The 12,570-nt window shown below is 42.8% G+C and overlaps 1 protein-coding gene across 7 annotated transcripts in view; it reads left to right on the plus strand.

Moving 5' to 3' along the window:
- The window catches only part of TENM1 (teneurin transmembrane protein 1), a 1,253,741-nt gene that overhangs the window by 1,144,242 nt on the left and 96,929 nt on the right, over window positions 1–12,570 (plus strand). For all 7 annotated transcript variants that reach the window (XM_060692076.2, XM_060692082.2, XM_060692081.2 and 4 more), the window contains one exon: window positions 4,980–5,196. In XM_060692076.2, the coding sequence (XP_060548059.1) occupies window positions 4,980–5,196 (217 nt within the window). The remainder of the gene's footprint in view (window positions 1–4,979; window positions 5,197–12,570) is intronic.

The following is a 12,570-nucleotide window of genomic DNA, read 5'->3' on the forward strand; positions in this document are numbered from 1 at the left end:
CCTTCAACCTTTCTTCCCGTCCTTTGCTTTCCATTTCCAGACTAGTCCCCAAAAGGTAACATAGATAGATACTAAGGAATTAATGAAATGGGCATCTCATGATTTACTTCAGGGCTATCTAACCTTGGCAACTTTTAACACCTGTGGACTTCAACTCCCAGAATTCCCCAGCCAGCCCTGCTCTACACTTTTGGTTCCCATTTGTTTTCTGAGGGACTGGCTGCCTTTACCATTTGATCTCTGAGCTTCCTTCACCTTTCATATCACAGATGTCGTATTAAAGGCACATTTTGTCTGGCTGAAACGTCTCCTCGGCAGATGCAGCGCCACGGAGAGCTGATTTCAGCTTGTGGTGTCCATCTGTGCCAGCTTGGCAAGACTGAACAGAACCAGCCATGTGATGTGTCAAATCCTCAGCAGATGCTGTTTCTCCTATACTGCTCACATTTTGTATTAAGATTGCCTCTGTCCCTTCTGCTGCATTTCCCTTGCTTCATGGGGGGCTGCCTATTTCCATTCTCTCTCTCTCTCTCTCTCTCTCTCTCTCTCTCTCTCTCTCTCTCTCTCTCTCTCTCTCTCTCTCTCTCTCTCTCTTTCTCTCTCTCTCTCTCTCTCCCCCCTCTCTCTCTCCTCTGCCCACCTATGGATCAAGAAGCATTAGCAATCAGTTGTTAGAGGAGACTGTGGGGGTGGTTTGCAACTCTCTAATTAAAGCTTTGGGGTACAGAATAACAAGGCAGCTTAAAATCCAACAGCAACGTAAGGATAAACTGTATATGGGCTGTGAGCGGGGATCATGTCACTCTCTCTGTCCCTCGCTGACTGAATGACATATCTGTGCCTCCAAGCAGAAGTGTGTTGCGCTTCTCTTTGTTTAGGCTGTGCCAAGTAGCTTCCAGTAAAATCTGAAGCATTCTAATTTGGTTCTCTACTCCAGTGCTGTTGATGCGGATGCTGATCTAACTGCAAACTCACAGCCTCTCCAATCTCCTATTAAACAGGGAGATGTTTTATGAATGCAGCCCTTAACAAGAAGCTAGAAACCCACATATGCTTAGTCGATTGTCTTCTTGGGCATGTTTGAACATTTCCACCATAAGGACTGTGACCAAAATGATAGTCTTTATGATAGTCTTTTCTTTCAGGAAGCTGTCCTTTGGATTTATGTATTTTTCAAAAAAACTCACATTTGTCTTTTATTGAGACAAATATTTGACACATTTGTCTTTTAACTGAGCCTGGATAGCTCTGCAGACAAGGCACTGTAATTTAACACCAGCTGTCTGCAATTAAAGTAAGTTCAAATCTTGCCAGGCTCAAGGTTGACTCAGCCTTTCATCCTTTCTAAGGTAGGTAAATTGAGGACCCAGTTTGTGGGGGAAAGAAGCTGACTTTGTATAAAATATACAAAAGTATGAAGGCTATTGCTTAACGCACTGTAAGCCACCTTGAGTCTCTGGAGAAGGGCAACATATAAATCAAATTAAAAAAAAAAAATTGGGCGAGTGAACTTAGGGTGTGCGATGGCCCAGCAGTTAAAGACGCTGAGCTTGTCAGCTGGAAAGCAACAGGGTGAGATCCTGTTCCTTGCTCCAGCTCTTGCCCACCTAGCAGTTTGAAAGCATGCAAATGCGAGTAGATAAATAGGTATCACTTTGGTGGGAAGGTAACAGTGTTCCATGTGCCTTTGGTGCTTATAGCCATGCTGGCCACATGACCGTGGAAAGGATCTTGGGACAATGCTGGCTCCCTCGGTCAAGAAATGGATATGAGCACTGTGCCCTAGAATCAGACACGACTAGGCAGGGAAACCTTTACTTATCTTTTGCAGTATTTTGCATTCATGTAAAGAATACAGAAATGGAATCTTCTTTTTAAAATTAATTCAGAGGAGCACAGTTCTGAACTTGAGCCACTGTACTTAACCCCCGAACCAAATAATTCAAGAGTCTTCAGCTTTGATTTCATGGTAATGATCCGTGTTTTGGTATTCCACAGATAGTCCTTTAAAGTTTCTGTTGATGGTCCTCTTTTCTGTCTTCCTCTCCCGATGTGCATTCAGATTTTTTTTTTTTCTCCTTGTCTGGGCTCTTGTTTTTCCACTGATCATCTCATCCTGCATTGTTACCTGGATCAAAGCTGGGATGTAATTTTTTACTCTTCTGCGCATTGATGATGTTACCTAGTTTGGTAATGAAACGGTTGCAAGAAAAAAGCCAAACTCAGAGAGCACCAACCACCAGGGGTGGGCTTCAAAAATTATAGCAGGGGATTCTCTGCCCAGTTGCTGGGTGGGCGTGGCCATGGTGGGTGTGGCCTAGTCGGCCTGGTGGGAGGGCATTTTTGCCCTCCCCGGGCTCTGTAGGCTTTCCTCCAGCCTCCGGGAGGGCGAAAACAACCTCCCCAGGCCTTCCCAAACTTCCGGTAGGCCCGTTTTTCACCCTCCCCGAGCCTCCGCACATGCCCTGCACTTAACCTGCATCCAAAACAGGCCACGCGGGGACTTCTGGGAGGGGCAGGGTGGGGTGGGAGGGGCCAGCCAGGAGTAGGATTTGGGGTTCTCCTAACTGTACAGAATCTTAGCTAGAGGTTCTCCCAAGCCTCTGTCCACCCCTGACCAACATCCTACGTTTATTGCTCTATCTTGAGTCAAGCATTGCCCTGCCTTTTAAACCCTTTTTCATTTCCTATCTTTTTCCTTCCATTATTCTACTTGACCTTCCTTCCCTTATTTGTTTCCCTTGTTTCAAATGAAATTTTAATTTAGCTTAACAATTAGATCCATTCATACTGTTGTATTCGGTTACTTTCTGGTATGCCTGTCCCGCACTGCTCACTGACTTTGCAGAACAATCCAAAAAAATATTTCTATATAGAAAACGAAATGCTACTTTTTTTTCCTTCCCAAAGCCTTGCCTATTGTCTGCCTCATCCTTCACTTTCTTCCTTCTTGCATTTCCATTCTTCAAACTGAAACCCAATGGTTAAATCTTCTGTTCCATGCACAACCCTCGTTTTTCTTTTGTAAGGTCCCAAAATACACTTGAGTCACCAGAATGCTAAAGAGAGAGACTCAAGACGAGGCTTGCAAAAAAGCAGATTTTATTTATGGCCAAAAACAAAATACTGGGTGGAACTATATCCAGAACATACAGATACAATGCATGCGAGGAAATAGCCACACCTTGGGGAAGGTATGGCGTCCTTTTATACCCTCAGAGACGTCAGCTTAGTACCCAATTCTGGCCTCCTAATTTAGGTTTGTATATTCCTTATTGCCCTGCAAGGGGGAATAGAAACTTCCCAATTAGTTTTATCTTAAGCATTTCTTCGTTTACTCAATTGGCCACTTAGCCCCCTGGCTCTGGAAGACAGGAGTTTATCCAGATCAAAGATAAATTAGGGCTGAGGTGTAAATTATCCCTTTGTTGATGGCTGTAGTTTCAACTGAGATACGTACCATGTTTTTAGATAGCACAGAAAGAAGATTGATATGAGTTCAGGTCAAATGGCAGGGACATACGTTTGACAAATACCAGATACATTACAGAGGCCTAATAACAATATGTTTGTAACAGGAGATACAAATATAAAGGCATATATGTATTACAGGAACCTAATGGTTACAAAATGTAATATACCAGTATATCATATTCTAGTATTATTTATTATATCCTTATTATTGTTTCCCTTCACTTTCTCTATCATACGCGTGGAATGCTTTGCCCATAATCTTGAAAATACTGCTATTGCAAATTATGCAGTTTCTCAAAGTTCTCTTCCCTTGGTACAGATACAGAATAGAATATAAAATAACAGAGTTGGGAGGGAGCTTGGAGGTCATCTTGTCCGACCCCCTGCTCAAACAGGAGACCCTATATCATTCCAGACAAGTGGCTGTCCGGTCTCTTCTTAAAAGCCTCCAGTGATGAAGCACCCACAACCTCTGGTCTAGACTATGACCTTAATGAAGTTTTGATTTGATCTGAATTGAATTAGCATGTAATTGAAACACATTTAATTTTGTAAACTCAAGTTTAGGTCTCAGCATGTTGTGTTAATATAGCCAGTGTGAGTCATAGCATGGGCTTTGTGTTCTGCAGAAAATAATAGCAATAGCACAAGACTTATATACCGCTTCACAGTGCTTTACAGCCCTCTCTAAGCAGTTTACAGAGTCAGCCTATTGCCCCCAACAATCTGGGTCCTCATTTTACTGACCACGGGAGGATGGAAGGCTGAGTCAACCTTGAGTCTGGTGAGGTTTGAACTGCCAAACTTCAGTCAGCCAGCAGTCAGCAGAAGTAGCCTGCAGTACTGCACTCTAACCACTGTGCCACTGCAGCTCATAATGGTTCTAGTCTACCACTAAGATGAACATCTATGGATCTGACTACAGCATAGTTTACACTTGCTGCAGCTTATTCATACTTGCTTCAAGATGGGAAAAGGCCATATCCTGTAATTAAGAATGTCTAAAAAGTTCAAAGAGGATGAGAAACAATTGCTGTAGATGGAGAGGTCAAGGGGATGTGTAGTGCAGAAAGATTTTATGTCCTCCTGCTGGTTTTAATTTAATTTGAAGTATTTGTCAGAATAACATCAAAGGAAAAAGCAGTTTTGGCGACATTCTCATAGGTGGAGCCTGGTGTTCTTACACTTATTTAGCAATGAGATATTGAATGTGAACAAGCTGACTTAAACCCCAAGAGCACATCCTTATTATGTGCCGTTTTCCAATAACACTCATCCCTAAGGGAAAGTCCTGCCTTTGAGAAATGGTTTAGATTTGATGCAAAAATTTAGAAAGCAGTTCATGTCCAGCGGCTTGAATCTTCTCCTTGAACTTCATCCAGACACACAGACTTGCATTTTGCACACTTATCGTTTGATTAACAATTTTCTGGTTTTACGTTTCCGAGCGTCCGAGCATTTTTATCTCTTCTGCAGCGTCTTTCTGATTTTCCCCCCTTTTGCAGATGGTTTGACAGACTGTGTTGATCCTGATTGCTGTCAGCAGAGTAATTGCTTCTCCAGCCCTCTCTGCCAAGGGTCCCCTGATCCTCTGGACCTCATTCAGCAAAGCCAACCTCCTTTCTTGCAGCATTCGCCCAGGCTCTTTTATGACAGGATCAAGTTTCTGATTGGCAAGGAGAGCACTCATGTCATTCAAGCCGATGTCTTATTTGAGAGCAGGTAAGTCTCCCCTCCCTCCTTTCTTCCCTCCCTTTTATATCACTACTAGACATTCTTTTTCCTGGATTCTTAAATGGTGCAGTTGATCGCCTATGGCAGGATTGTCAAACTGGATTTCTTTGAGGGCTGGATCAGCATTGTAATTCTCCTCCATAGGCCAGCGCGGTGGGGGGGAGCGGGAAGCGGGGGGAGGAGATGGGACAGACGCCTCCTGTGGCACCCTGCCAGCCAAAACAGCATGTGGGGGGCCACGTGCAACCCCCTCTGCCCCGTTTTCAGCCTGGACAGTCTCCTGCAGCACTTTGCCAACCAAAACGGGGCACGGGGAAGTCCTGTGAGGCCCCCGCGCAGCCCATTTTTGGCCTCCCCAGCCATCTGCAGCACTCTGCCGGCCAAAACCAGCCATTTTGGCCGGCAGAGGCACCACATTCCAGTCCTTTGATATTTCCAGGCTGGTCCCACGGGCCAAATTTAAGCACCCTGCGAGCCACATCTGACATCTGGCTTCAGTTTTGACACCCCTGATCTATGGAGATTCTCAGTCATCCAGATCATGGTTGTCCCAAAGGTGCTTTTCCAAAAAGGCACATGGACTTTCTTGGTTTCTTTTCTTTGAAAATATTTCACTTCTCATCGATGAAGCTTCTTCAGTTCTGACTGAATGGTGGGGAATAGAAGGATTTACATTCTTTGCAGTCATCTGCAAGAGCCGAGGTGGCGCAGTGGTTAGAATGCAGTATTGCAGGCTACTTCTGCTGATCACCAGCTGCCTGCAATTTGGCAGTTCAAATCTCACCAGGCTCAAGGTTGACTCAGCCTTCCATCCTTCCGAGGTGGGTAAAATGAAGATCCAAATTGTTGGCGGCCATAGGCTGACTCTGTAAACCGCTTAGAGAGGGTTATAAAGCACTGTGAAGCGGTATATAAGTCTAAGTGCTGTTGCTATTGCTATCTGGTCATTGTCCAGAATGTGAACAGAGGACCGCCAGTTTGACCATCTATCAAAGACCTAAAAGAGGCCATCTATTGAACCGTCTCTCAACAGAGGGGGAGGGATACGACATCACTTATCTCCTGTCTACAGCAAAGTCCTTTCAACAATCCCAAGGAGGTTTCACACCTATTTGCACTGTGATTCAGGTGACCCTGAGAATACAGATAAAGCCCCAAGTGGCCTTGGAGAGCTAATGAATTAAAATCCTTCTATTCCCCACTATTCAGTCAGAACTGAAGGAGCATCTTGGATGAGAAGCCAAATGTTTTCAAAAACAAAACAAGAAAGTTTGGTTGCCTTTTGGAAAAGCATCTTTGGGATACAGTTGATCAAGATTTGTTCCTGTGTTTTTTCCCCTTCGTGCTGTTGGCTCAGGGAGTCTTGGGAGCTGCTGTTCGCGCATATCTGCCAGATGGAGAAAAAATGTTTTGACATTGTTATGTCTCTACATCTGTTTCACTTTCTTCCATACTGTGGATGTGCAGGAACTGTGCAATCTAGTTCAGTGTCCTAATATGGAACTTTGGTCATTACTTGACCCAGATTGTTGGAATGATAACCTGATCCAATTTGTTGCTTGGACTTAGGGCAAGATTTGGGGGAGGGAGTAGTTTCTCCTCCTGTAACCTAGCACTAGAAAAATATAAATGCCTGTTCTTGTTTCTTTGCTTTGTTTTTCCAATTCATTGAGTTTCAGAGAATGTAGAGTTGAATGGAATGGAATGGAATGGAATGGAATGGGAGGGAAGGGAAGGGGAGGGGAGGGGAGGGGAGGGGAGAGGAGAGGAGAGGAGAGGAGAGGAGAGGAGAGGAGAGGAGAGGAGAGGAGAGGAGAGGAGAGGAGAGGAGAGGAGAAGTCAAACTTGCAGCCCGTGAGTGAGATATGTCATGCGCTGGCCACACCCATGCCCAGTTTATCAAAGGGGGAAAAGGTCCTCACACGATGCCACCTTGATGATACAAGTTTGACACCCCTGGAATAGAATATAGAAGAGAAAAGAGAAGAGGAGAGGAGACGAGAGGAGAAGAGAAGAAATGGAATGGAACGGAATGGAATGGAACGGAATGGAACAGGACAGGACAGGACAGGACAGGACAGGACAGGACAGGACAGGACAGAATAGAAAAAATGGAATGGAATAGAATTAGAATTAGAATTAGGAATAGAATAGAATAGAATAGAATAGAATAGAATAGAATAGAATAGAATAGAATAGAATAATGTCTTTCAAACCAAATGTGGTGTTTTAACTTCTTTAAAATCTGAAGTTCTCTTAACTTTGAAATTATCTGTAGCCCCAAAACACCATGATGTGGTTATAATCCTTAGCATCACTTTGATTGTGAATATACCTTTCAGTTAGTCTTTCTTTTACTTCTCTACCTAGTGATACATAAATGACAGGTATTGTTTGGTGCAACTGCCATGAAAATACTACTTCATACTTTCCCAAATCAAGACAAAACCCCTATTTTATGTGCACACAATAAAATTATAATGTTGAATAACTTATTCAAGGTAATATTCTCAACAAGAGAAAATGAACAAATATCACTAAAGCTCTTACCTTGAGTTTATCTGTCTGGAATGGTTAATGCAGTAAATTATATGTTTTTAAGCAAAATGGTCTTGTGATAATTTCCCTACCAGAAGTGCACTTCAGAGATTAATATCTCTTCTCTTGATAGCTGATGAATGCTGGAAATGTGTTCGATATCAAACAATGAGCAAGACACTTTGAATGCCACACAGTAGAAATGGGGTGGGTGGATGGGTGGAGAAATGCATTAATAAAATTAATGCATTACTACTAAATAAATGAATAGACATAAAACAAATAAATCGTGTGATTTGGCCAACACTAAATCACTTCATTTACCATGATTGCCACAAACCTGCATTTTCCATTCGTATTGCAATCTACTCTGGAACGTGTTGGGCCGCTCTGTCTATGATATGAGGTCTTACTTTAGATAGTCTATCATATTATATTTTAAATGTTTGTACCAGCACCATCTGTATAAGACTCACATCTCCATCATTTTCTAATATGTTTTTTTTTTCATGAAGAGGTCAAAATTTTGTAAGCTTGAGGGGAAAATTAGAGGGAATCTAACATAATTAGTCATAATTATATTGTGGCGACCAGTTGAGACTCTAGAAAGATATTGAGACTGTAGAAAGAGTACAGAGGAGATCAACAAAGTTGATTAAGGGACTGGAGGCTAAAACACACAAAGAACAGTTGCACGAATTGAGTATGTCTATTGTGACAAAAAGAAGGACCAGGGGTGACATGATACCAGTCTTCCAATATTTGAGGGGCCGCCCCAGAGAAGAGGGGGGTCAACCTGTTCTCCAAAGCACCTGAAGGCAGGACAAGAATCATTGAAATCAAGAATCAAGAAGAGAACCCACCTGGAATTAAGGAGAAACTTCCTAACAGTTAGAACAATTAACTAGTGGAACAGCTTGCCTCCAGAAGTTGTGGGTGCTCCAACACAGGAGGTTTTTAAGAAGAGATTAGACAACCATTTGTCTGAAAAGCTGTAGTTCCTGCCTAAGCAGGGGGGTTGGACTAGAAGACCTCCAAGGTCCCTTCCAACTCGGTTATTCCTTTGTAATATTTGAGGGTGGCAGCAAGGGAGTCTTTTGTTCTCTCCCCTGGATTGCACTGCCCATTTGCAGGTTCAGGGGTGAAATTCAGCTCGTTCTGGAGAACCAGTAGTGGAAATTTGGAGTAGTTCAGAGAACTGGCAAATACCACCTCTGGCTGGCCCCAGAGTGGGATAGGAACGGAGATTTTGCAATATCCTTCCCCCAGGAGTGAGGAGGGAATGGGGATTTTGCAGTATTCTTCCCCTGCCACACCCACCAAGCCACACCAAGCCACACCCACAGAACCGGTAGTAAAAAAATTTGAATTTCACCACTGCAGGTTTATTTATTTAGCATTTGATAACACATTTGTGGAGCTTGTAGGCCACTTGGCTGAGTTTCTCTGGCTGGCCCAGTTCTTCTTGACCTCTTTGTGATCTCTGAAACTTCATTGTTCTCATCCGCTCACTTACGGGACCATGGATGTGTTCTGCCTCTTCTTTTTCAACAAGATTTAAAGACATATATTTATAGTACCCTTCGCAGCCTATTTCCCAGGGTGGTTTTAAATGCAAATTAAAATGTGTTCTCCTGTATGTTTATGTAATTGTCTGTTTATTTATTGCTTCCCCACCATCTTTTTGCTAAAAGATATCAAGGCAGCATTCAAGGAAGCGAACAACAAATGATGAAGCGATGAGAGCCTCTAAAACGAGAACGCTGCCCAAAATATCAAGAAGGGAAATAAATACTGAGAGCTCTTAAATTGGCCAAGTTAAAAAGATGTGCCTTGGTCCTTTCTAGAGAAGGGGATTTCAGAAGAGTGGGGGTCACACCACCTTTTGAGGTGGGATGGCTGAAAGGCAACCTTATAAAGCAAAACCAGTTATTGAAGGTAAAAGGTAAAGGTTCCCTCACACATATGTGCTAGTCATTCCTGACTCTAGGGGACAGTGCTCATCACTGTTTCAAAGCCGAAGAGCCAGCGCTGTCTGAAAATGTCTCCGTGGTCATGTGGCCAGCATGACTAAACGCCAAAGGCGCACGGAATGCTGTTACCTTCCCACATTCCCTGTTTTTCTACTTGCATTTTTTACGTGCTTTCGAACTGCTAAATTGGCAGAAGCTGGGACAAGTAACGGGAGCTCACCCCGTTACGCGGCCCTAGGGATTCGAACCGCTGAACTGCTGACCTTTCAATCGACAAGCTCAGCGTCTTAGCCATTGAGCCACCGCGTCCCTTAGTCACTGAAACATGGGCTTAAATAAGCCCTTTAAAAATTGAGAGCAAAATACTTCCCACCATTTTAAATCCAACCTCCATCCAGCACTTAAAATAGAAACTTTTAAAGTACTAGAGAGAGTAGAAATTGCCTTAACTTGATCTATAAATGATGATCTACTGCATAAATATAAATTGAAGGTGAAAGATTTCATAAGCTTCCTGAATATTGGTTTTTTTTATTCCTCCCAGCGAGTTACCTGGTTTTGCCCTATTTCTAGCACTCTGCAGAAGCTGTCCATGACAGTTTGAAATGCTCATGTGTCAACTTGTACTTCGTATATACCCTATTAGACACCAACTTGTGATTTTTGTATAGGTGCATGGGTGGGTGTCTGGCTCAGCTGTGAATGCTACAGCAATCACGAGACAGAGAAAAAAAAAACAAGACAAAACTTACAATTACTTACAGTTGCATTTTATGTATTTATATTTATAGTGGGAGACCAAATTTTCAAACAGGACAACTCTGTTCTTTTCAGAACCACAAACAAGGCAACTTTGACAGCAAGGTGTCAAAACTAAAACAGCAATAACCTTGTACAGAAAAGGCTGAAATAGTAATGTCAGGAATACACCAGGTGGCTTCTATAAGCCATGATTATTACTAGAAATGGCTGCCAATGATCCTGGTTCACAAAAGCAATTAAGCGTTTTAATCATTAGCTTATAGGTTTTGTCCTTCATTTAGTGTAAGTGGACTCTCTAACAGTACATGAGAATTAGAACGTCTAGATATCCTTTTCGTAGATGCTGGTTTATTTGCCAGTTGTCACCCTAATAGTAATTGTGGTTTCCTAACAGATACAATACGCACACCAATCCATTCTCAAAATCCTGCTTTAACTTCCAAATTGATAACACTGCATAGCTCCACTACCTATAACAATGACTTTGAGGCAGTGGTGAAATCCAATTTTTTTTACTACCGGTTCTGTGGGCGTGGCTTGGTGGGCGTGGCAGGGGAAGGATACTACAAAATCTCCATTCCCACCCCACTCCAGGGGGAAGGATACTGCAAAATCCCCATTCCCTCCCCACTCCTGGGGGAAGGATATTGCAAAATCTCCATTCCCACCCCACTCTGGGGCCAGCCAGAGGTGGTATTTGCCAGTTCTCCAAACAATTCAAAATTTCCGCTACCGGTTCTCCAGAATCTGTCAGAACCAGCTGGATTTCACCCCTGCTTTGAGGGATCTTTAGTGCTCACTGAGCTTGGTTGTTTTCTTGCAGACATTTCATTACCCCAGAAGGTAACATCATCAGCGCTAAAAGGGAGTGGGGTTTGCTCTCTGTTTATATACAAGTAGTTTGCCTTGAATAAATAAGTAACTCTCCAATTCAGTCCCAGGTGAAAGGTCTTCTGTGTGAGATGTGTGAAGTATTAAAAAAATATCTGGAACTCAACCAAGGAAGGATATTTATTAACCTATGATGCAAATGACATACTCTGGGGTCTACCTGTTTAATGATCTTATGTTCCAAATCCTCTACTAGAGAAAAACTGTGATTTTTGTCAAATGCTGGAAAGGGAAAACCACAATGAGGCAAATTAAAATCCATTTGTCTTAAGAAGGACTGAAAAGTGTTATCTGACCAACAGCTCTTCCTAAAGTAAAAGTTGGATACCATGGTGATGAGAAATGAGCTGTTTTGGGAGGTTTGCAGAAAATCTATGGGTTAAAAAGAAACTTTGTTGTTAAAGAGAGAGATCTGTGGCCAGAAGAAGGAGAGAAAGCAAGAAATTGGAGAAGTGAAACGTGGGATGAATCATGCCCCACTCATCATCATCATCATCATCATCATCATCATCATCATCATCGCCTTTATTGTCATTGTACATCATGTATACAACGAAATTGGTTTAGCCTCTACTGGTACAATCTATAACAGAAAATACAAGAGAACATGAATAGTATAGAGAATAATCCTTACACAAGTAATTGGGAAGGCTAGTGTTACCAGGGGTGAAATTCATTGACCTTCCCCATCGGTTTGCAAATATGTGCACGCCATGCGCACACACACTTTGCTTGCATGTGCCATCGTCCACGCATGTGCAAATCCTGCACATGCGCAGAGGCTGAAAATAGTTGCAAAAAAGGGACCTCATGACATCCAAGCGGGTGGGCAGGGATTAGCACAGTCAACCCTACCGGATCGCACGATCCGGATAGAACCAGCTGAATTTCACCCCTGAGTCATACGTTTCCAGATGTATGTGGAGTGATTGTGATGTTTAGGAGTCTGACAGCCCATCGGTAGAAGCTGTTTTTAAACCTGTTTCCCCATAAATAAGACCCTGTCTTATATATTTTTGAACCCTGAAATACGAGCTTGGCCTTATTGCCATGCGCTCAAAAGCCCAACTGGGCTTATTATCAGGGGAGGTCTTATTTTGGGGGAAACAGGGTAGCTATACTTCGATGTCTTCTGCCAGATGATAAAAGTGAAAAGAGACACTGGCCAGGATGTGAATCAGTGGTGGGATTCAAATTT

The sequence above is a fragment of the Pantherophis guttatus genome, chromosome 12, assembly GCF_059756535.1.
Source record: "Pantherophis guttatus breed Tessera chromosome 12, ASM5975653v1, whole genome shotgun sequence".
In the NCBI taxonomy this organism is placed as follows: Eukaryota; Metazoa; Chordata; class Lepidosauria; order Squamata; family Colubridae; genus Pantherophis; species Pantherophis guttatus.